The sequence below is a fragment of the Mirounga leonina genome, unplaced genomic scaffold (assembly GCF_011800145.1).
Source record: "Mirounga leonina isolate KUSES-001 unplaced genomic scaffold, KU_Mleo_1.0 Mir_125, whole genome shotgun sequence".
NCBI lineage: Eukaryota > Metazoa > Chordata > Mammalia > Carnivora > Phocidae > Mirounga > Mirounga leonina.
Window position 1 is genome coordinate 43,359,444 of NW_023270305.1, and position 25,129 is coordinate 43,384,572.

Here is a 25,129-nt window from a genome sequence, read left to right on the forward strand (position 1 = left end):
GGAAGGGAGGAAGAGAGAGACAAACCCCCTGCACTGGTCCTGCCCAATCAAGTTGGGGAAGCCCCACGTCGCATTTCCCTCATAATCCAATAGTTCATTGTGGGTTCCATCGATGACCCCAGCTCCATGTCCCTTCACTCTGCAAGGCTGGCTTATGTGTGTTTGGGGGGTTGGAGTTGGGGGCAGTGGTTGGTTTTCCACATTTCCACGATCAGCCTGGGGCTGGAGCCTGGCTGTCCCTTCCTCAGGCAGACACTGGGGATCACTATGTGGAGAAATGGTGTGTCCATGTATGCGTGTGTGAGCACGTGCGTGCACGCATGTACACAGAGCGCCTCTCTCAAAAACACCATCAGAGAAAAATAAAGGCAGGGAGCTGAGTATTCTGGATACAGAAGGCTTATCAAGTTTTACTGAACCATTTTTAACAGATGAGAGTTATTCTCCACCTTGCAGCAAGAAGGGATCTCAAACGTTGAGAACTATCTGAATGTCAGAACATAAAAACCCATTTTGAAATGACTCTGAGGCCCTGGCTATTTAAAGAGAACTTTCCATGAAATGCTCAGTAAAGTCCCTTCTGGGAAGGAAGCAGACATCTCATTAAGAACTGTGATGCGATTTCAGCCCTGGAGGCGCAGACTGAGGGTGGGGGGAGGCCGAGAGAATCAAGTCCCCCGGTTTTCCGCAGTGGCTGCTCGCACCAGCGCCCATCAGGGGAAACGCCCCAGAAGAAGGGCTGGGCGGTGACCTGAGTGATGGGCAGAGGCCGGTCTGCCCAGGGTTCAGCTCCGCAGAGCACAGGGAGAGACGGCAAATGGCAAGAGAAAGGCAAGCAAGGCGTGGCCTCTGGAGGAGCCCCGTGCCAGGGTGGTTGACCTCCCGCCTGAGGACGGTGGAGACGCAGGCCGGGTTCAGTTCCACTGCTTGTGGACAATGGGTCAGGGAGCGGAGAGGAGGAGGACTGAAGGAACGATACTTGGGTTTCCACGAGGCCGCTGCTGGTGATCTGACTGCAAGGGCAAGTGATGGGAATGGGACGAGGAGATGGGTTCAGGGAGATTCGAGAGCCAGAATCTGGCATCTGGTCGTGTCTTGGATAAGGGGGAAGAGGAAGTAAGGTTCATGGATGCCTCCCACACATCCAGTGCCAGGGACCGAGGGTACGGAGGGAAGAGCGGAGCAGGAGCTGTTTCCATGGGGTGGAGGACGGAGATGATGAGTGGGAGGGCCGTGTCGAGCTGGCGGCGCCTGTGAATTACCCCCGGGAGAGACCGCGGGGGGCAGACGGTGGATGACGTGGCTACAGCGCGGAGCGGAAAGGGGGCGAGATGTAATCGAGATGTGGCAATCGAAGCCACAGGGACACATGAGGTTGCCCAGGAGGCGTGCCGTGGAAGAAGAAGAGGGGCCCGGGGCGAGAGCTTGGGGAACACTGTAGACCGACAGAGGATGGCTGGAAAGAGAGGAGGAAAGGCGGACCGCTGCGAGCTCATGGAAGCCGACGACTGAAAGCGTATCACGAAGCAGAGGAACATCCGGTGCCACCGGCTGCTGCTGAGAGGCTGGAAGGGCAAGTGGTGAGAGCTTTAACAACCGGGGCAAGACGGGGCGCCGGTGTGAATGAGAAAAAGGAGCCCCTCCCTCAAGGTAGTTTACGTCTATGAGAAAACTATCGTAACACACTGATTTTATTGGAACAAAACACTTTACTGCCATCTGTAGGAAAATTGTTACAATAAATAATAAACGCATGACGTCTTAGATGTGGTGCTTGTACAGGGGAGCCCTGGCTATTGGCAGCGCAGTAGAAGAGTGCTCAGCAGAGCACAGAATTTACCAGTGAGCACGGTGCGAGCTGTGGGTAGCACACTAAACAATCAAAGATGGCTTAAACAGTAAGGACTTTATTTAAAAAATAATAATAATACTAAGGAATTTATGACCCCGTGTAACAAGACAACCAGAAGTTGGGACAGCTCCAGAGTGGGTTCTTTCTCGACAGCTTCATGGAGAACCAGGTCCTTGCCATCCTCTCTGTGTGCTGGCTTTCTTCCTCAGGCTTGTCCCCTCATGATCACAAGATGCCTGCCATAGCTCCGGTCATTACAGGTTTCCACAAACAAGATTCAAAGGCAGAAGATGACGATGTGCCTCCTTGCGTGTCCTTTGTTATTGGACATAAAGTTTCCTAGCAACTTTCCCAGCTGCTTCCCAACCCCCTACCCCCCCACCCCCCGCCCATAACCACCACCACCACCTCCCCCTCAGGTCTCACTGATCATAAACGAGTCACCTGCGTCTCCCTAAACCAAATCACGGGCATCACCGTGATTGGTTTGATCTAAGAAGACATCCCCCCCGGGAGCGGGGGCGGGGCTTCTCTCTGGGCACTTGGCCGTCGTGAAAGCTGAACAGCCCCAGGATCCTTTCAGCAAGGAGGAAGAGAGAAGAGTCTGCCGCAGGCATAGAATCAGACCACAGTGGGTGGAGGAGTGAGGGTGAGGTAAAGACCAGATCTTTAAGCAGGGTAAGGAAGCAGAGTGACAGTGTGACGGAATCACAAGAAATCCCAAAATTGTGGGGTGGGGGATAAGGTCACAGCCAAAGGTCCAGCAGCACAGGGAGACACAAATGCAGACGATGCTTTCTAGAACTTTGTGAAGGGAGGAGAGACACCATCACCAGGGAGCCATGGAGGACAGGAAGGGTATTGTGACTGTGCACTAAATCTGTCTGGACTCTCTCGTCTGAAACTGACTTCATGCATGGTACCAGCAGTCATAAAGCCAGACAACTGAGATTTATCCCAGTTGGAAGTATCTCCTATCGCACCCCACCCCATTCCCAGCCCTAGCCAATCGCTCCCCCGGGGCCCATCAAGTCTAATTTTCAGTATCTCTAGAATCCACTATCTCTACGCCAGAGTTTCTCAATAGCAACAGGAACAGTGTTTTGGACTAGATAGTTAATTGGGGAAGGCGGGGGCTGTTCTATGCCTTGAAGGATGTTTAGCAGCTGCTGGATGCCAGGAGCACCCTCACCAGCCGCCCCCCTCCAGCCAGGACAATCAACGACATCTCCGGGCACTGCCAAATAGGCCTTGAGGGGTACAGCTGCCCCTGGTTGAGAACCACTGCCCGGGGCCCACACAGAAATTCTTACAGATATTTGAACTCATTTCTGGCTTTGGCCAGTCTTCACATACTCTGTTCCATTTTCTTTCCCACTCTCTGCCCTTGACCCTGTAATCCCTGCTCATCCATCACTGCATTGTAATTGCCTATCTATCTATCTTCCTCTCCCACTCAGTGGTGAGATGTGGGAGGGCAGGAACCATCTTTAAAAACCAATGTTTATCTTGATCGACATTGTATCTCTAGAGCCTAGCACTTTGCCCGGTACACACACATACACACATTTCTTTAATGAATGAAGGAATGAAAAGCATGAATGAATTAATGAAGGACTGACTCCTGCCCTGCCTTTCAGATCTTCCCCAGCTGGATATTGAGGGCCACTTCCATCTTGAACCTCTCCCGAAGAGAAAATCACTCTGTGAAGCATAGTTCACCCGAAAGGGTCCAGGCCATCAGCCCTGTGCCATTCACCCCAGTCTGCCAATCAGGTGAGACAAGGCAGGGCCGTAGTCTGGGTCTCAGTGCAGGGAAGAGCCAAGTGCCCTGGAAGGATCACGCTGAGGCCTTGGGGCCTGGGCCAGGGGAGCAGGCTCACAGCGGGAAATAGGAGAAGCCCTCCTGGGGAACAGGAGAGGAGGCGGCCAGTGCTGCGCTCCAGAGTTCCAGCCCCTCAGGCGAGAGAAGCAGAGGCCTCTGTTTTGGAAACACGATGTTTTCACGCTCTTTGCTTTTTCTCTAAGTACGTTCCTGCTACCCCCATAGATTAAGCCTGATTCCTGCAGGAGAAGACAGACCCGCAGCTAATGCTAAGCTTCAGACCACAAGAAAATGGTGTGTTTGTGCAGACCAGATCTTTAAGCAGGGTAAGGAAGCAGAGTGACAGAGTGACGGAGTCACAAGAAATCCCAAAATTGTGGGGTGGGGGATAAGGTCACAGCCAAAGGTCCAGCAGCCCTCCCTGCCTGGAGAGTTCCTGGCCCAATCCTTTCCATGGTGCTCCACTTGGATAAAGTGGACCGTCTTCCTGGGCGTGGTCAAAGAAAGCAGAAGGTACAGTAACCGCCCGCCTAATCAAAGCGCAGCCTGGGAAAGGAAGAGGAGAAGCCTCAGTGAGGAGGGAGAGGGAGGAGGGGAATGTTCTCCAGGACCAGACACCAAACCTCAAAGCCCACGCACACCGACCAGTCTTGTCAAAGGATAAAGTTCCACTCAGAATGCCGAGCCAGAGATGGCCCCCGCCCGACTCACAGCCCAGCGAGCCAGACACAGCTGTCCTCTACACAACCCCACCTCACTCAGGCACTACGGGGACACACACACCAACATGGCCCTGTGGTTCAAACTGTTTTATACTGAAATACATATGGGCTGATCCAAAAAGGGTTGGGTCGGGGGCAAAAGAAATGATGAAACGAGGGTGATCCCAGGACTCAATGTCACCAGCTCTTGGAGTGTGTACCAGTCTGTCTGCTGGCTGGTGAGGCCTGGAGGTCTGGAGGAGCTCGGCTAAGCTGGGTGGAGAAGGCAGCCAGTCATGGGCCAGAGTCCTCAGCTGAAGGGCTTCACCAGCTTCATGGCCGCATAGTTCTGGAGGGAGGGAAGAGGCAGGGACACATGATGACAGCTGCCAGGGGGCGAGAGCTAGGAAAGGAGGCTCACCTACTCAACCACCTGCCTCCACCTTACCCACACCACCCCCCACACCACACTCAGCTCAACACCCCACTTCCCGGGGCTCTCGCCAACCACACAAGCCCACACCCTCCTGAAACTCTGCTTGCACCCTCCAACCTGGGGCCACGGTGCTGAGTGGCTCAGTCTCCTCCCCTACCAACCCAAGGCCCACTTCCGTGCTCCAGCCACCTGCCAAGAGGACTCTGATCATCCAGGGCCTGGTCAGGGGCAGGCCTGTCCTGTCCTCTTCTATCAGACAGGTGGCCTGAAGGCATGGCCATGATTCTCCCCAGCCCCTCCCATATACCCCCACATGGGAACCCACATGGGTTCATTGGCCACCACACTCCCATCCAGCCAACAGACAGAGAAGGCTGAGGGGAGGGATGTATGGGGATGACCTACCATGCAGGTCAGCCCAGGAGATGGGTCACCCCTGATTAAGCCCTGCCTGCTGCAGGACTGACAGGAATCTCCCCTCCCCATTCCTCCCCCCCCCCCCCAAAAAAAAACCATGAAAACACATACAACACAACACAAGGCTCCTAATTGGGACAGTATGTTCCCCAGCGCCGGCCCGGGAAAGCCAACTCTGGAAACAAAGCCGCCGCTCCTTCCCCGCCAGATCGCCTCCTGCCTCCCCACGCTGGCCCTGCTCCCGGCTGGCTCTCGGGGGGAGCTGGGAGGAATCAGACAGGCTGCCCTCCATGTCCCCCTCCCAGGGCAATTTCCAAGAGGGTGGGAAGTTAGGCCAACTGGAGGGAAGCAGCCCTGGCTTTGGGCCCCTCTCTTTCAGACCCTCGGCCCCCAAGGCCTAAAAGCCAGGTGAGGGTCTAGGACCCACCAGGTGATCGGGCGACTTGGCTGGAGGGGAGCAGGATTTGCCTAGGTAGTAGCAAAGACCTATAAATAAACAAGGTCTGCAGCCTCAGGCCTGTGCTGCCCCTCTAGCCCTGGCCCCCCTCACCTAGGATCTGGCTCTCACAGCACCTCTGGGAGAGGGAAGGCAGAGTTGGTAGTTTAAAGAGGACAATTTCCAGCAGGACTCAAGGAGAGTAATGCCGCAGCTGGGGGACAAGAGAGGGGAGGGGCTCTGAGCAGGGCTATTGGTCTAAGTGCTCCTCTGTTCCTGCCCACAGGGCCTGGGGCTAAGGCTGCCCAGAGGGGAGGAAGGACAGCCAGCTGGCAGTGACTGGAAATCTTCCCCTCTCTCTCCTGGCCAGGGAGCAGGCCCTCCTTCCCCGGGCCCCTGAAGGCCTGGCCTGCTACCCCAGTGCCTGGCAGGGCAGGGCCCAGCTGGCCAGGAGCTGGAGCTAGTCACAGAATGGGCAGTGGTGACACTTGGGACCCGCCCCTGCCCTCTCCTTAGCTCTTCAGGAGAAGGCTGGTTTGATGTCCGGCACCTGCAGGGAAGGCAAAAGAGCTCCCCTAAACACAGTGCTAGTCCCAGCGGGTCCCAAACCCCTTCTCATGTGGGCGGGAGAGCCTCGCCAAGGTCACAGGGGAAGTCACTGGCAGAGCCCGAGCCTGGCCGACACCTGACTCCAAGCACAGAGCTCCGTCCTGCACAGCGGCGATTCGCAAACCTCAATGTGCCCAGTGCAGATTCTCCTCCACAGACCTAGGGCCAGACCAGGACTCTGCATTTCTTACCAGCCCCCTGCTGCTGCCCCGCAGACCACCTCCCTGAGGAGCAAGGGTCTGTGCCAGCTCTCCTCTCCCTAAACTCCCCCGGCCCGGGCCTCGGGATGGAGCACTGAGCAGTACCCTGGCCCTCGTTCACCCGCTTCGCTGTGTCTCCCGGGAACCACGCTCCCCAGTGGCACAGAGCTCATCACCCTCATCCCCGCCACACTGCCTCACCTCCCAGACACACACCCTGTGCTTAATGAAGCCCTCGCCTGAACTGAGTGGCTGCCAGATATACCCAAAATGAGAGGACGAGAGCCGGAGGACAGGCCGGCGAGGGGAACCATGCCTCCCCGACCAGGCAACCCAGGCCTGCCCCGGTGCGGGGAGACACGGAGCCCGAGTCTGGATGCCAGGGTGCCACATGGCACGTGCGCTCCGTGGGCCCGTATCGGTGATTTTTGTGATTTCGTCTTGCTTTGCTTCAAGAGAGCCCCCAAGCTGCACATGTTGCAGGTAGGTCCCTACCACCTGGACCCTCCTTAGTCGGCAACCAGTTAGCCAATTAGCCGTGACTCCTCCCGGAACACGTTTCAGCATGGCGCTCCAAGTGACCACAGCCGGCTTAGAGGGCCTGGCTGCAGCCAGACACATCAGCCATCCTGGCTCTAGACCCTCCTTTGTCACTTATGGTCCAGAGAGTAGCTGGGGCCTGGACGGCCCGGCCAGACAGTCTCCCTGCTATTCCTCACAGTCCATGATGTGAGGGACTGAAGGGGAGGGCTTTGGGGTTTTAACTGCAGGAGACGCGCGCTGCTCGTATAAGTCCTCGCCGGCCACAGTGGGAGAGAGCTCTCCATCCTCCTTCTCCTCCTGGAGGATTCACAAAGCAAAGAGCACACGGACCCGTAAAGGTAATTCCCAGAGCAGACTGCCTGCTGTGGGGACCGTGCTCTTGGCCGGCAGCCTGGTGCTGAGCAGGACTGAGGCCCACAGAGGCCAGAACCCAGGACCAGGAGCTGTGCAGCCCTGAGCCAGCCCCTTCCCTTCACTGAGTGTCCATTTCTTTGCCATTAGAAACCAGGTGACATGGGGTTGATCATGCCGTTCTCTCTACTTTTATATCAATTTGAAATTCGCATACGAGAAAGTTTTTTAAAAATTTAAAGAACGTTAAAAATCAGGAATCAGCCTGGGAACACCTCAAGGTCTGAAGTTCCAGAGACACGGTGGGGTGGGGGCTGGAGCATCGTTGGGGCTCCCTGATGAGCTGTGAGGGCCGGGGAAGCACAGACAGGGAACAGAGGCCCTGTTACTCCTCCTGGGAGGGGCCCAGTGGAGCGGGGAGGGGGGGGGTTGAAGCAACCCTCGATAGAGTGGCCCCCCGAGGCTCCTTCCCCGGGCATCAGCTGGCTTCCTACCAGCACCGCCAATGTGCCCTGGTGAGAGGCTCCCGGGCCCACCTCCTGCCCACCCACACCGTCCCCCATACCCACCCCACTGCAGGAGGCAGGACACACCCCATCAAGGTCCTCAGGCGATCACTGAGAGACCCTCTCCCAGCACCAGGACATCCCTTCCTCTGGACCTCAGCAGGTGCCATTCTTATAAACAGGGGGCCTTCCCCTCTGCTCTGCCATCCACACCTACCTTTCCCTTCCAGACCGACTTCCACATGCTCCTTCAAGAAGGTTCCCCTGCCCACCCCTGCCCAAGGGGCCTCACCTTCTGCCAATGTGGATTACAGAGTCTAGGGGCTTGCTGAGGACAGCTACGTCTCTCTGTTGAAGGCAAAAACTCAGCCGCCCCCCACCCCCTGGACGAGGAGTAGGACTTTGTCCCAAGGCCAGGGCTTTGTCTCTACCACACTGGGGACTCTCCAGAGTAGGGGCTCCATCTCCCTCATCAGACCAGGGGCTCCTCCAAGACTCACCGGGAAGGAATAGAGGAAGATGCCCAAGAACAGCAGTAGGATGAAGAGAATGATGAAGAGGATGATGACGCACCGGAACCGCCGCCACAGGATGAACTTCACAGTCTTGTACGGAGAGGTGAACCAGAGGAAGGAGGTGTCAGGGCGCCTGGAAGTGAGACCCCAGAGCTCAGCAGGGCACCCCCTACCCGCGCTGCCTTCTCCAAACCCTGCTCCCAAACCGCCCTGGCCCTCCACAGTTGGCCCCAGGAGCCCCAGCCCTTGTCCTCTGCGTTCCCTTGTTCTCTGAGCCTCTGCCGCAGCGAGAGCCTTGCCTGGGCTGCCCTCCTCCTCTCGGTGCCGCCAAGCCCTAGGCACCCTCCGAGACCTGGTTCTCAGCCACCAGCTCCCCTTCCTGACCCAGAACTTAATCACAGACTAGCGATGTGGGAGCGGGGCAGAGGCTCGAGAGGCTGCCATATGAGGTGAGCTACGGCCCCCTGAGCCCCAGCTAAGCCAAACCATCTGCCTAGATGCACAGGGCTGCTCCATGGTCAGGGAAGGATGGTGGGAAGTGAACCCGGCAAGCTGACTGTCTCTCACTCACAGCTGAGAACCTCAAAACCTTCCCCTAGCTCATCTGCCAACTCAAAGAGCGTGCAGGGCGTCGTGTCTCAATAATGGCTGTTTTAACACTGGAGTGCACGTCACTGGGTGTACTGGGTCTCTCTTGTCTTTGCACCCAGATCCCAACATCCTTGGGCAGGGACACCTCTCAGAGCCCCAGGCACTGGGGATCTCGCCGAGATAAACGGCCCGTCTGTGCCAAGTGTGACCCGAGCCGGGCTGTGGGGAGGGACCCAGCAAACGCAGCTCTCACTGCTGCCCCCACAGCCATCCTCCTGCCCCCAGTAACTGCCCTCAAGGCCTCAACATCCACTGGATTGGTCTATATCTTTTAGGGGCCTAGGACGTAGGGAAGACAGGGATTCATGGATGGCCAAATTACGGCTGGAAGGCCATTTGAAAGCCATATGGACACCACAGGTGAGCCACAGAAGGCAGCTTGGTCAAGGTAAAAACCTTCATTGGGCTCCAGAGCCAATCAGAACAGGTGTGAGAATTCCAGCTTCACTTTCCCAGTGGAATGACCTTATTTAACTTTGCTGACATTGTTTCCTCATCTGTAAAATGGGGATAATAACAACCCAGCAGGGAAGGATCCATACCATGACGTATATATGGCATGTGACCATGTGCTCAGCACACAACCAACACCAACCCAACAGCCCCTGCTTCTCAAATTTAGCTGAGGAGTGCTCCCCATCGTGATGCTTGTCATCTGACCCGAACTTACCATGTGGCTTTGGACAAGTCACGTCCCCCTCTGAGTCATGTGGGCCTTGTGACCTCTGCATGGCTATGCAATGGGTGCCTCCTGGACCACCCCTCCCAGCCCCCTGGGCATCAGGGGTCAAGGGCTGGGCACTAACCTTGGGTCCTCAAGCTTGGGGTTCATGTTGGGTTCATCCCGGCCCTGGCCAGCAGGCCGCTCCTCATGCTCACTCTCTGCTACGATCTCCAAGGTCATTTCCAGCTTGCCCTGAGGGGACAGAGGGGACCTGATCAGGTGCACAAAGGCTCTGCCCCGTGGCTTGGAGAGGAATCTGGCCAGAACAGACATGAGAGCCACTTTATTATTTTTTTTAAAGATATAGGGTTGTTCAATCACAAAAGCACTACTGCTCCTTGTAGACCATTTAGAAGCTACAGAAATGTCTAAGGGAGAACATCAGCCATACTTCTACTATGTAGAGATGAGCACCATTCATATTTTTATGTACTAGAGCTATTTTCCTCTGCAAGTATATGCAATATGTCACTGTGTCTGTATCATTCTAGAGCTTCCTTCTTTCACTTAGAAGTATTTTGTTTCACTATACAATTATATATTCTTTAAAGTTTGCTTTTTAATGGCTGTAAAATGTTCTATGGGATGGTTGACCATAATTTATTTAGTAAAACACTTATTTTGGTTCATTTAGATTGTTTCCAACTCTTTGATGTTATAAACAATGCTGCAAAAAAACACCCCAGAGACTACATTTTTAATTGCGTCTGTTTATTTCTTTAGGAGAGATTTTTAAAAGTGGGATGACAGAGTCCAAGGGCATAAATACTGTTAAATCCCTGGCTATATATTACCAAATTGCTTCCCTAAATGGTAAAACCATTAGCCCTCCCAGCAGAAGTAAACGAGGGGTCTGCCTCTGAGTCTTCACCAGCAATGAGCATTTAGGGTTTTTTTTTTTAATGTCTAATTTAATAGGCAAAAATGTTTCCACATTTAAAATGATTCCTTTAATTACTAGGGGGAATGAACCTTTTTAAATGTTTAACGGCCATTTGTACTTCTTTTGTGTATTATCTATGCATGTCCTTTGCTGGTTTTTCTTTTGAGGTGCTAGTATTTCTTAATAAGTGTTAAAATTCCTTCTACAACAAGGGTATTTTATTTCAAGGTCCACTTTAGGGGCTGGCCGGCCACCTGCGCGTTCTCAGTAAACTGTACAGGATTCACTTCCTCTCCAGAGGAAGGAAGGACAGTTCTCCACGGTGTCATGGTACCCCTGAGCAGACCTCTGGGCCAGGACAGCAGTAAAAGGATGGTCCCTGAAAAGATCCTGCTCCAATGGGAAAGGCACTCCCCGGTCCTCCATTGGAAGCCCTGCCCAGAGGGGAGCTCAGGACACAGATCTCTGGAGGTCAAGTAGGAGAGCATAAATTACACAGGGCCTGAGGGAGGTAAGGCTATCTTTCCATTTAAATAGGCTTCCTGGGATGCAAGCCTCAAGGAGCCAGAAGGCTGGGAACTGGAAGAGAACCATGACAGTACCTTGGAAGACAGGGAGAGGCAGGGCAGGAGAGAAGGAGGGCGCCAGATTTGTGCCCAGTGATTTCTAAGGAGGAAGCTAGTCTGGCGCCTGCACCAGGCTGGAGGGAGCCCACTTACCGCCAGGATCTTCTTCTCACCCTCTTCTGCCATGCAGGGCCACCAGCCTTTCATTGTTTTCTGTTCAAAAAGGGACACGAACCACTCCGGGTGGAGAGTGTCATCCAGCTGGTCCAAGGAGCACTTCTCAGCTGTCTTGGCAGGCTTGGGCATGCGGTTGAGATCCAACTGCAAGGAGCCTGCAGCAGAGAGGGGTTCTTTGGCTGAGGGTTTCTCGATTCCTGCCAGCCTGGGGCTACCCTGGGGCTGGACAGTTTCAAGAAAAACTGTCACCTCCTCCTCTTGGATCTATGCGCTTAGCCACGGGTCAAATTCCACAAACTCTTCATTTCCCCCACCCATCGCCTCTCGTTCCACACAGCTGCCCATCCAACTCCTCACGCATCCATATGCTCAATAATCTACTCTTACTCGTTCACCCTTCACAGAGCTTCCCACGTACTCAACTTCAGTTTACGTTGTACAAATCCATTCATTCACCCATTGTCTACATCCATCCTTCCATCCATCCATTTTTTAAATTGCTTTTATTGTGGTAAAATATATATAACATAAAATTTGTCACTTTAACCATTTTTAAATGCATAATCGAATGGCGTTAATTACATTCACAACATCATACAACCAATCACCACTACCTATTTCCAAAACTTTTCATCCCCCCAAACAGAAACTCTGTACCCATTAAGCAATAACTCCCCTTTCCCCCCTCCTCTCAGTCCCTGAGATACTCTAATCTCCTTTCTGTCTCTACAAATTTGCCTATTCTAGATATTCCATAGAGGTGGCATCATAAAATATTTGTCCTTTTGTGTCTGGCTTATTTCACGTAGCACGCTTCCCAGGTTCATCCATGTTGAAGTACATATTAGTGCTTCATTCCTTTTTATAGCTGAATGCTATTCCATGGGATGGATAGACCACATTTTGTTTATCCATTCATCTGTCGATGGGACACTTGAGTTGTGTCCACCTTTTGACTAATGTGAATCATGCTGCAGTGAACACTGGTGTGCAAGTGTCTCAGTCTCAGTTTTCAATTCTTTTGGGTACAGGATTAGAATTGCTAGGTCATCTGGTAATTTCTGTATTGGTTTTTTTTTGAGGACCTGCCAAACTGTTTTCCACAGCAGCTGCACCATTTTACATTCACACCAGCATGTCTGAGGCTTCCAATTTCTCCACATCCTCTCTAACACTTGTTGTTTTCTGTTTTCTGCTTTTGTTTTTTTAGAGCCATCCTAATACATGTGAAGTTGTATCTCACTGTGATTCATCCGGCCATTTTTCCATCTGCCCGCCTAGTTCTCCAAGCAGCCATCTTTCTATACTATTTATCTACTCATCCATTTAATCCATCATATCCCTGTAATAGAGCTCCATCTACATGGTTGGACCATATGAAAATGGTATTCAACTGTCTTTGACCTATAAAAACAGCAATTTCATGTGGTTTCACCTAATCCAATCACAACAACATGATGAAATCAATGCGATTGGAGCGTAACTTGCTGAAGGGATTACATGAGAGAGATAAATCTAAAAAATGTTTTCTGAGGCCAAATTAAAGAAATTCTTGAATACCATGAAAAAGAGATTAGATTTTTTTCAGTGTGGAATGCTCAGTTACTGTAAGTATCCACCAATGGGATCTATTTTTCTAGTTTTCTTTCTTTCCACTCATCCATTTATTCCTCTACTTACCCATCTGCTGTGATCTATCTCCGTCCCTCCATAGCTGCCATTTGTTGAGAACTACACCTATCCATTAATCAGGCTATTATTCTATCCATCCACTTGTTCAATTCTGTATGAGCGTTCATCTATCTATCCACCCGCCCACATGTCTCTCCATCCCTCAAGTGTAGATGAGTGTTTGTTTCCCATTTTAAATATGGTCCTAATATAACATTAAGAAAAATCAGGATATTAAACCATATATGTGTGTGTGTGGGTGTGTGTGTGTATACACAAAATTATCCCAGTATGATCTACATAAAAGACTGTAAGGAAACATTGTATAATCTCTGGATTGGCAAGATGATAGATCTTATTTATTACTTTTTTTAAAGTAATAAGTATTTTAAAAAAGCAAAATATGTCATTAAAAACACATTATGAAGAAGAAAAAAGAAACCTTATGAAGTTAAAAGTAGTTTTAATGGTTTTATTTTTATTTTTAAAAACAAAAGATGAGCCCATTTTGCTGTTTTTTTGAACAGTTTTCTCATTCAGTAAAAATGCAGCTTTCTTCGTTTTTCTTTTTAAAATTAATTTTCTGAAGTCTCACCTCATAAAGAAAAGGTTGATAGAATGATGCCAAAAAAAAAAAACCCGTTAAGTCTGTAAGCAAAAAAAGACTCCATAAAAAAATTAAAAAGCAGTTGAAAAAATTGGAGGAATTATTTGTAATGTGTCCTTACTAGGCAAAGCGCTCTGAAAATCAAAAATCAAAGACGAACAAGATGAACAAAACCATGAAAATAAAATCCCACCAATAATATGGAAATAAGTATATTTTCAAAGTTCCACCTCACAAGTAATGAAGAGATGCAAACAAAAATTAAAATGAGGGGCGCCTGGGTGGCTCAGTTGGTTAAGCGACTGCCTTCGGCTCAAGTCATGATCCTGGAGTCCCGGGATCGAGTCCCGCATCGGGCTCCCTGCTCGGCGGGGAGTCTGCTTCTCCCTCTGACCCTCCTCCCTCTCGTGCTCTCTGTCTCTCATTCTCTCTCACAAATAAATAAATAAAATCTTAAAAAAAAAAAATTAAAATGAGGTGTCAGATAGGCAATTAAAAAAAAAAAAGTAACACTGGTAGCAAAAGTGATACAAAAAGGGCACAGGTGGGAATAAAATGTAAATGTAAAAATGCAAAACCTTTCTAGAGAGCAACTGAACAAAATATTTCCAAAACCACGAAAATGTACAAAGACTCTAAAAATCTACTTACAGTTCAGGAAAGATATACACAAAGGATTCAGAGATGTGTGCCTAAGGGTATCACTCACATTGGAAGATCCAAAGGTGAGCTGAGGACCCACCAAGAGAAGATTAGTTAGGCAGAATAGGGCCCAGCGACAGGCAGGAGTTAAGTATTATGATGCAGATATAAACATGGGCAGGTAACTAGCAACAGAAAGGATATGCTTGAAATATTAAGTTTTCCCCAAAAATCAGGATATAAAACATATGTGTGATAAAGTTCATTTTGCTATATACATGCCATATATGTAGGTATGATTATATATGTGTGTAAATACACATATAACATACATGTGTTTGCTTATATATGAAATTATACGTGTGAACATAGGAGTGGAGGTTATCTCTGAGTAGTGAAATTTTAACACATAAGCAAAGCGAGGCACTGTTGATCTGTATTTTCCAATTTTCTACAGGAATTATGTATTGCAGGAGAATCAGTAAAATAACAAAAGTCCAATTGGATGCCATGATTTTGACAGCCTGCATCTTTTCCAGTGCCGTCCTCTGAATGTGGGTGACCAGGCAGGGAGCTGCAGGGGCGGGCTGACCTCCTCCTCATCCCTGCTGGAGCGGCTCCTCTGAACGCCCCCTGCAGGGGCCCAAGGGCTCAGCAAAGACCAGCTCACCTTTCTGCAATCCAGGGCCAGCCAAGAAGGGCTCCAGTGTTCCATCCAGAGCCACCCTGCTCCCAAGTAGCAGAGTGGGCCAAGAATCAGGACTCCTGACGCCCCAGGCTGCCTTTCTCACGAGGTCCACTTTTTTTTTTAATTGAATTAAAACTCTCATCGCATAAAATGTACCAATTTAACCATTTCAAAGTGTAAAACTCAGTGGCTTTTAGTATATTGAGAGTTGTGCCAGCACCAGTTCTATCTAATTCCAGAACATTGTCATCACTCCCAAAAGAAGCCCCGTACCCATTAGCAGTCATTCTCACTCCCCTCCTCCCAACGCCTGGCAACCACCAGGCCACTTTCTGTCTCTGGATTTGCCTGCTGTGGACGATTCATGTAATGGAAGCATACAATCTTAGTCCTTTTGTGACTGGCTTCTTTCACTTAGCATGTTTCCAAGGTTCATCCACATTGTAGCATGGATCCGTATTTCCTTTCTTTCTGTGGCTGAATAATATCTAATCGTACAGCTAGACCACACTTTCTGGGGAACTCTCAGAGTTGTGACAGGGCTATTACTCACAGTCCCACCTGCTGGCCCCGTACAACCATCCTCCTCGCCCCACATCTCACCCTGTCTTTACCACATCCTCCAGCCCAGCACTCCCTGCTCCCAGCTCGGGTTTCTGCACACTTCTCCCCCACCAGAATCCTGCCTGGGGGCCTGGAGGATGCAGCCACAGTGGCTCGTTCACTCATCACTCAGACACAAGCATGAGGACTGACGAGAGCCCCTCACTTACTGGGCCCGGCTGCCAGTCTAGACAGGGGTGCAGGTGGGGGCATCCGGTCAAGGGTGAGGCCAGGCAGTCAGTGACATTGAGCTCATGCTTGCCCCGCCTTTGACCTGTGCCTTCCTTTCTTCTTGACCTGACTGCTACCATCCACGTAGCCTGGCGTTCCATACCACCTCCACTGACAGGCCCTCAGGCACCCCTCTGTGTCCCAGACCATACTCAGCACCAGGGAGCAGTGACCCTGAGCTCCCTGAGGACGGAGAGTAGGACCACTCCTCCTGCCAGCTTTCCTAAGAACGGCACATGCACACACGCACACAAGCGGGGGCTCTGGGTCAACCCCCAGTGCGCCGGAAACAGTGCTCACCCAGAAAGTCATCAAAGGAGAACTTGTCGTTGTCCCAGATCTGAAATACCACTCGGGCTGGGATTTTGCTCTCAGTCTTGTCCAGCCTCCAGAAAGCGTCCTGGCCCAGAGGAGGAAGCAGGGAAGCAAGATTAGAGAGGCTGGAGGGCTGCCCGGAGGAGGCAATGAATGGGACATCTCTTAGGGACTTGGCAGCACCAGGTCTTGGCAGGAAGATTACTAAGATACCAGCAAACGGCGTTCGAGGACCCAGGAAGGAACCATGCAGGCTGACTTCACGTGGCGTAGCTCCTTGAAGCCTCCAGTGCCATGGGCGGAGGTTTCATTCCCATTGTACAGATGATGAAGCAGAGACTTGGAGAAGTTAAGAATTTGCCCAAGATCTGGCAGCTAATAATAATAATATTAATCTGCACTTCCTCTGTTCTAGCCCTTTGCCACTCCGAGCTCATTTATGCTTCCAACAACCTATAAGGGAGATGTTGTCCTTAGAGCTGAGGAAGCCAGAGCAAGGAACCTGTCTGAGTCAGGCTGCTGAGAAGTGGTGAGCTGGGGTTCAAACCCAGGAAGGCCATCAGGTTCCCGAGTCCCGCTCTCACCTCTAAATCCTGCTTTGCCCCTGTGCTCTTGAGGAATGGGTAGGCTGGCTGGGAACCTGGGGGCCCCCACCCCACCCTAGCTGTCACCGGAAGGATCCCCCTGACACACTGCTGTAAGGGGCGACAGTGACCCCAGCTCCTTCCTTGCCACGGCCACCCACCCCATCTTTATCTCCAAGAGCTTGCCCTGGGGCAAATCAAAAGCCCCCAGTGCTGGGAAGTTCTCCACCCTCCTGCTCTCCCTACCCCGCCTCCCTGAGACCACTCAGCCTAGACCAGCATTATCATGGACCTCTTCCCACAGAAGCCTCCTAGAGCAGCTGAGGGATAAGGACAGGCATGCTGCGGCCTGGGTTCACCCCTGAATCCAGCCACGCTCAACTCAAAGGACTGTCTGTGAGGCTTTTCCGCTCATGCTTGTTCTCTGCCCTCAGCTGTAGCTTTTCCTGAGTGAGTAGTAAGGACAGGAACCATTATGACGATCCTGCAGACACTGAGGACCAGATCCTGAGTGTGCCAGGTCACAGCAGGGCCCAGAACCAGTCTCAGGGGACAGACTCTACCGGGAGTCTGGGAGAACTGCTGATCACAGAGGGTTTGCCTGCCCCTGGGTGTCCCGTACCCGCAGTCTTGCTGCCCAGCCAGGGCTGTGCCTCTTGTCTGGCCACCCCCGGTCACGCAGACCCACAGAGCTCCTGGACCAAAAACCATGCCCTGTGAGGAACGGTCACCTTGCAAAGCACACACCACTGCAGCCTGGACCGCTGCCTGATTTGGCGAGGGGCTCGGGCCCCCAGCTGGCCCCCATCTGGTGCCTCCCCTCTTCCGGGCCCCAGCCCTCCTGCAGGTGCCTCCCTTCTCTGGCGGGGCTTTTATGGCCAGCTCCGCAGGCCCGCCTGCACAGGCCGCCAGCATCCTCCATTCCTCTGGCCGGCCCGGTTTATGGGCTCAGTAATGAGCCAGAGGTTCAAACGGCCCCTGGTGGGAGCAGCTGCGCTGGGGCTCCAGCCTGGGGAATGGCCCCCCAGGTCCCAGGCGCTCATTACGCTCCCGGTCTGGGCCCTTTTACTAGCTGTTTATTTGCAGGGTGGGTGCCTGACGCGCAGGCAGGCCCCAGTGGGTGTGCTGGGCTCCAGGTGGGGAGCCAGGCCGGGGCAACCAGCGGTGGTTCAAAGCAGCTGGATGAAAGGAGACCCTTGTGCTTTATGACAGTCTCGTCTGGTTAATGGGGTCCCCGGAGGGCCTGCCTGCCAGAGGCCCCGAACCCCTCGGCAGAAGGCTGGCTCTGCGGGCAGGACTGGGGAGCCCAGAGGCTGTGCGGTACCCCCGCACCATCTCACTCCCAGACTCAGTCCTTTGGCCCAGACCAGCTCATTGGTGCCCCACTGTGGGCACAGCTTCACCTGCCTCCTAGGCTCCTTCTCCCACAGAGGGACCCACTGGCTCTTCCTGGCTCAAGCCAGATCCTCCCTCACTCCCCTGGTTGACTTCAGAGCCTCCTCTTCCTCTTCTGACCTCCTCCACCCCTCCCTTCAGCTACCTTCTCCTGGAGCATGGCACCCCACCGTATTCCACTGCCCCTGCCCCTCCCACGGGGCGCGGGGGGCCTTTCCTGGACTCCCTGACTCCTCTTCCTTCTCTCCCCTCCCCCCCCCCCCCCCCCCCACAGCCCTGCTGGGCTTCTCATTCTTCCCAGGCTAGTCCCAGCCTAGGGGCTATTCCACAGTGGGCCAGCCTGATTCTCTTCTTCCTTGCCAGTGCTTATGATGGAGAGAAGGAACTCCTCCATTGCTAGAATGGAACCACCTCAAATTGTTAACCAGCAGCTCCAGCTGGGTCCTCAGCACTTCCAGCATCTCAGCTGACCTCAGCATCACGATTGGCTCTCTCTCCCTCCCCCTGTGCCTTTTTCTCCCACTCTCTCCCCCTTCGCTCCCTCACTCAGCATAATGGCTTCTTCCAGCCTTTTCCATTTGTCTCAATTCACCTGCCACAGTGCCAGGAGATTCTCTCTTCCTACTTTGTAGAAAAAACAGAGCCTCTGCTTCCTGTGCCTCCTCGCCCACATCCCCACGTGTCACAGTGAAGGGGGTAGTCCCGCCTCCCATTTAAGCAGCCCCTCAGCACCTCTCAGCCTCGGTTTCCCATCCTTGTCCGGCACGCCAAGCACAGAAGACAGGATGCCTGAGCCCTCCCGGCCCCATTCCCAGCCCCTACTCCCCCTCTGCCCACAGCAAAGAGATGCAGTGTGTGTTTGATTTGGAGCTCTTCCCCAACAAATGCAACATTTGCTTTGTTATGGAAACAACTCGTGATAGACAAATGCACTGGGCAAATGCAAACAAGATTAAACCTACAAAGAGGCTAGGCTTTCCTTGACTGCACGGAACCCAAGGCTATTGCTAAATTCTGCCTTCTGGCAGGCACTATGCGGCAATGGGTGAGAGCATGCCTTTAACCCTGTTTAACCCTATTTTCTTTCATGTGATGGTTTCAGACTGTTCCCTGGAACATTCTGGTTTCTCTAAAATGCAGAGGATCCTGTGTGTTGGGCTGGGCAAGGGTCGCGAGGGAAGGATGAAATGAAGAGAGCCAAGAGGACGTCGGCAGCGCCCAGGAAGTACGTTCTGTATTTCCCTTCTTGAAGCTGCTCAACCATTCAGAAAAGAAGGCGTCGCAGAAGCTTGGCGGCTTTAAGCCTTGCGCCACCTCGGGAAGGAAATCGGAGCAGCGGAACCGAAATGCCAGAGAGGCGTCCACTTTGTCCAGTAGAGAGCACCTCTGGGTGGGATGCAGGTGGACAGAAGCTCCAACAGAGGCGCTCTCTGCCTCCGGCCAGCCCAGCTCTGAGGCCTCCCTGTGCTCTGGGGGCTCTCCCCAAGGGCAGGTGCAGCGCCACCAGGAAGGAGGCTGCCTGCCTCAGGCTCTGCCTACTGCAGGAGAAAAGAGTTTACCATCCAGATGAGACCTCAATGAGGAGCTGCTGAGACACAGAGAGCTGAGGTCCCGGGACCCGCCTCCAACCCCTGGCTGTTGCACCAGGTCCCTCAGGGGGGTCAAGGAGGGAGGAGGACAACGGCTTCCAGCCTGGAAGGCCTGAGCTGCGCCCAGTAAGTGTCCAGCTTAGACAGTGACCACAGGCACCAGACACAGAAATGTGGGGAATGATGTCACACGAGGGACTTAGCTAAGCAACCCCAATCCTGTGGACAACCCATCCACAGGTGAGGCCAGCCCTCTGGAGAAGCTCTCCCTATGGGGTGTGGACCCACTGCCCCTTCCGTAGCCACGCTGGGTGTCCCTACGAATGTTCTTCCCACTCTGACCCTGCGACCCTTCCTGCCGCTTGGTTTGTCTGGGGTTGGGAGGAAGGCACTAATTAGAATCTGGACCGAGCTACAGATGGGGGCTGTGGCACTGGTGGGGGGTGGTTGGGGGGGGGTAGCAATGCTAATGATGGCAGTAATGGGAGAGGTGGCAGATGTGGGGGCGGGGAGACAGGTCACAGGGCTATGGCCATGGGGATTCCAACATCCGGGGGCACTGGTGAGGTGTGACAATGGCAGGGCAGTGATACCCACAACAGAAAGCCCTGGGACTAGGCCACTGGGGGTGGCCCGCGCTCACCTTTTTAGAGACAGTGCAGACTTGCTCAGCAGGCAGGTAGTCAAAGGGGAAAATGAACCTCCAATTAAAGTTGCCTTCGCCTCCCAGGGACCGATAATGCACATCCGTCTTTTGCTTGTGCTCTTCAAAGCCAACCATCCAACTAGACAACATTTTAGAGAACATGTCTAATTAAGGCTTCCACCACAATATGCACCCCCAACTTAGGCAAATGAGGAATTAAGAAGGTAAATGCACTTGGTAAAGGATAAAGCAAAAACAATCCCCTAGAAATCTCTGCAAAGTACCAATGTTTTAATTTTAAAACAATCTAACTTCTCTCTTGAGGGACATCCTCAAACCTTCTAAGTTCAACCCAAAGATTTGTGTAGAAGAAATTGGTGGGAGAAGGACTCACCAAAGGCAGGGACCAGCCCCATAAGGCCCTCCTTCCTTTCTCCCTCCCTCCCTTCCCTACGCTGGAGCTCCCCCATTCCACCACCCCAGAGGCGCTCTCTGCCTCCAGCCAGCCCAGCTCTGGGGCCTCCCTGTGCTCTGGGGGCTCTCCCCAAGGGCAGGTGTAGCGCCACCAGAAGGAGGGAGCAGGCCAACACCATGGGGCTGGAATAGGTGAGAAGGCAGATGCCTCCCTACCCTTTCACGTAAATATCACTCATCTTCTCCCCCGTGATGCTGAGGTCATCCAGGATCACGTCCTTTGTGTTCCAGATAATACCCCGCAGGAAAAACCTGTGGAGAAGAAGGGCTCAAGTCTACGTGGATTTCCCAGCAAAGGGTGGGCCATCTTTGACTGAGAAGCCAACAGGCTGGCTCACCCAACAAGACCCCGATGCTTGCCTGGCTGGGCACTTAGCCAGGCCCACACAAGAGCGATGCCCTCTGGCCCAAGTGGCCCAACAAGTGGCCCAAGAGTGACCTCCAGGTCCCACCCACAGCGAACTGCAACCATCCCACCACTCTGCTCAGCTCCAAGCCTCTGACTGGGGTAAGTCACCTTCTGGCTCTCCGTGGGGTGATGTTGAAGGGAGGTCCAGGCCGCCCCAGGGCCTTGGGAAATAGGTCGATCCACATCTGCAGCTTCCCCTGGGGAGACATAACCCCGTTCTCTCCCCACCTTTTTCATTCCACCAACACCTATCAACTACCTGCTCTGTGCCACACAGGTGGGGCCCAGGAAGAAGAACACCCAGGCCCTGCCCCAGAGAGCGCCCCCCCCCACCGCCGCCCCGAGAGCAGATGCCCTACAGGGGACTCCAGGGCCAACTGCAGCAGTGAGCCTGCTACCCCACAGGCTGATGACTTGAGCCCAGGCCTGGGGGGTGGGGGTCAGGGCAGGCTTCTCAGAGATGATGGTATTTGAGCTGAGTCTCAGTGTGCCAGATGGACAAGGGGAGAAGGGCTTTTCCAACTGAGGGAATGGCATGTACAAGATTTTGGAGGGTCGGAGAACACGGTTTATTCAGAGGAGCTTCAGAGAATTTCCACGAGGAAGCACTCCACCTGCTACCCCTCAGCTCCCTCCCTCTCCGTAAGCTCCATACTATTTCTGTCCCCATCTCACAGAGAAAGCAGGGACTGAAGTCACTTCTCCAGGGCACATAGCTGGAGACTGAAAGCTCACATCAACACCTGCTGTGCCACTTTGGGGTGCTGGCAGCCACCCACCAAGGGCAAGAGAGCTCAGTCCAAACAGCAGAGACCATGTCTCCTGCATGTCTATAAAGGCACCTTCATTGCTGCCTCAGCCCTTCTCTGCCTGTCGCCTTTTCTCTCCTCCTCCTCCAAAACCCAGTCCTGAGCTCACCTCCTCCAGGAAGCCTCCCGGTCTCAGTCCTGGGCCACCTGTCCCTCTGCTCACCCTCCCTCTGCATGGGGGATGCCCTTGGCCCTCCTGATGACCACTCTCAGTGATAGCTCTGCCATTCTGTCATAGGGTGCCAGTTGCCCTGTCTGGATTCCCCACAGCAGCCCAGCCCCACGCCAGCCACCTGGATGTCACTGGCTGGTAGTAGGGGAGGACATCCTGAGGCCAAGCTGAAACAGTGAGGCTTCTGAATGACTCATGGGAAGCCAGAGGTCTATCCATGGCTCAGGCTCATTCCCCAGGTCCCGAGGGCTGCAGGAAGCCAGGGGAGGCCAGGCCCAAGGGGTCCTCTTGTAGGCCAACAGTGGTCACCACTCAGACTGTGGGAAAACATGTCAAGGAGGGATTGGCTAAATCCTGAGCTCCCCACAGATGCCTCTGGGATATCCATGCCGTCCTTGGGGGGCGGGGCTGGCTGGGGATCAGGGCTCAGGGGCCCTGTCCTACCTGCTCAATGTCTGGCTGCAGGGGGCTGTAGAGGGGCCGGGACTCCACATGCTCGGGGACCAGGCCCAGCTGCCGGAGGACATGCAAGGCCAGGCGCTCTTCCACGGGGCCCAGGTGTGGGTTCAAGACACTGGCAGCTTCTGCTCCAGAGAAAAGACAAAAATGTTGCCGGGGTTGAGTGAGCAAGGGATAGTGGGGCTGCCTGGAGGCCTCGGGAAGCCCCTCACCCCCACACCCTCACCCCCAGCCAAGACACACTTCTGACCCTCAGGTCTCACTCTGCAAGGGAAGCCTCACCATCCACTGGCTCCAGCTTTAAAATCCAGATTCCTCATTGCCATCATTGCTACCAAGCCTCTTCTATAAAGCTCTTTTTTTCCACCAAAAGCTCACCCCTTCCAGGAAGCCCTCCCTGACTGCTCCAAACTCTGAGCCTCAGCAACCTCTATTTCCAGATCAGGCATCTAAATGCTTTCAGTACTACTGTTCTCCTGTTCACACAATCTGCTCTCCTAGGAGCAATAGCTAAAATAATAGCAATCACAGCAAACACTTATAAAGCAGAAACCAGGCACTGGTCTTCATAAATCTTAACAGGTTCTAGCCTCATAATAACCCTGGAAGGTAAGTGCTGTTATCATGCCTGTTTCACAGATGATAGAAGTGAAGCACAGAGCAGTGACACCGTTGGTCAGCAGGGCAGCTGAGATGACACCCTCATTTAGGAAAGGCACGGGACTGGCCGTGAGCACCCTTCCCTTCCACCTTGTGTTTTCCAGGGACAGCTCCTACGTGCTAGGGAGTAGGTCAAGGATTGGTGCTGTGGACGGGATGAGGACACAAGGGTGGTTCTGATCCAGACAAGCCTGGCCAACCAGCCGGCCACAGGAACCTGGAGCCTCCACTAAAAAAACTTTGACTGGGGGGGAGGAGAGTCCACGTGTGTCCAAACACACAAGGACATACGCAGGTATGTGCACTCAGGTGTATCTGTGTTCAAGAGCACAGATTTTCGTGCACACACACATGCACACACACACACACAAGTTCATCTAACAAACCTGCTCTGCCCACTCTAACGGGTGCCACAAAGGAAGCGGCACAGCATTGCGGCAGGACCCCCGGGCCAGGGGTCTGGTTCTGCTCCTAACTGGCTGCGTGACTTTGGGCAGGTCGTTAGCTACTCTTGGCCTCCATGGCCTCATCTGCAAAAATAGGCCGATGTGGGACCTCACCATCAATAGCTTCTGGCTTTCCTTTCTCATGAATGTATGACCGTGAGCCCTGGTCCCCATGCTACAGGGGCTCACAGACCAGTGGAAGGAGGAGGAGGAGGCGTTGGGGATGGGGAATCAGAGCCACCCTTCCCTTGTATAACCTCAGCACCAGCTCTGACATCAAACAGCTCTGAAACGACCACGAAGTGAGACCCGACCCCCGGGCCTATAAACAACTCCAGGGAGTCTGAGCAGCTCCTGGGGGGCAATGTAGGCCTGTGGACATCTCAGACACACAGGGGGGCATGCGGCAGAACTCTCAGGCGGGAGCACTGGGCAGATCCAGGGGCAAGGGTGGAGGCCGCAGGGCTTCCTGCCTGCCCTGTGGATGCTTTAGGTACAGGAGCTGGGAGTCAGGGGTGTGGGGAGGTGGGGCCGAGGGGGGGATGGCGGCTCAGAAGATACCCAGAAGGCCAAGCTGGCAAGTTAGTGCAATTCAAGTAGAGAATGGTCTCAGAGGTCATCTGGACCCCAAATTCCAATTAAAGTCTGAGCACCCAAAGCCAGAAGCAAACTGATCCTAACTGTGACCCAGACCCTGGCTTCACGCTCACCCCTGACCCCTGAGGTGACGGAGAGCCCGCCATGGTTCTGGGGTCACGTGGCAGCTCACCTATTTCTTCAATGGTATATTCTTTATCCTGAAAGAGCACACGGCCTGTGAGGTACACGGGAGCCTTGAGTCTGCGTTGCTGGCAGAAGAGGTGGAGAAGCTGGGAGGGACGGAGCTGGTCTCTCCACTGGTTGGGTCCAGAGCTGAGGCCCAAACACAAGGCAAAGAAGAGACCCTTCAGGGTGCTGCCGAGGGGTGCGCGGGAGCCTGTGCACCCACCTGCACAGCTCCCCACCCTTCACTTTTACAGTGGGCACCCTCACCCGCCATGACAGGGTGGGGGGCCACCTGACACACAGGGAAACTGAGGCCCAGAGACAACAGGATGTGTTTAAATGCATACTGAGATGGAACCTAGATATTTTCAATTTCCAGATTGAGAGAATCAGACCCAAATGAGACCCAAATTGGCAAGAACGGAGCAGGGGCTGTCCACACATGAGTTCACCTGACACAGATCCCCAGACGCTCCACTGGGGCCCATGTGACCCATGGTCTGTCTCCCTTCTCCTTTCCCTCCTTCCTCATTCTTCCCTCTACAGGGGCTCGGTAGTATCTTAAGGAGAGC

The 25,129-nt window shown here is 53.3% G+C and overlaps 1 protein-coding gene across 14 annotated transcripts in view; it reads right to left on the bottom strand.

The window, feature by feature from the left end:
• Window positions 1-1,890: 1,890 nt before the first annotated feature.
• DYSF (dysferlin) overlaps window positions 1,891-25,129 on the bottom strand; it is a 205,145-nt gene continuing 181,906 nt past the window's right edge. For all 14 annotated transcript variants that reach the window (XM_035001323.1, XM_035001319.1, XM_035001321.1 and 11 more), the window contains 10 exons: window positions 24,562-24,704; window positions 22,672-22,811; window positions 21,355-21,443; window positions 20,994-21,089; window positions 20,361-20,502; window positions 16,135-16,234; window positions 11,369-11,547; window positions 9,849-9,958; window positions 8,377-8,524; window positions 1,891-4,727 (listed from right to left, as the gene is read on the bottom strand). In XM_035001323.1, coding sequence (XP_034857214.1) covers window positions 4,689-4,727; window positions 8,377-8,524; window positions 9,849-9,958; window positions 11,369-11,547; window positions 16,135-16,234; window positions 20,361-20,502; window positions 20,994-21,089; window positions 21,355-21,443; window positions 22,672-22,811; window positions 24,562-24,704 — 1,186 coding nt within the window. In that variant the 3' untranslated portion in view covers window positions 1,891-4,688. The remainder of the gene's footprint in view (window positions 4,728-8,376; window positions 8,525-9,848; window positions 9,959-11,368; window positions 11,548-16,134; window positions 16,235-20,360; window positions 20,503-20,993; window positions 21,090-21,354; window positions 21,444-22,671; window positions 22,812-24,561; window positions 24,705-25,129) is intronic.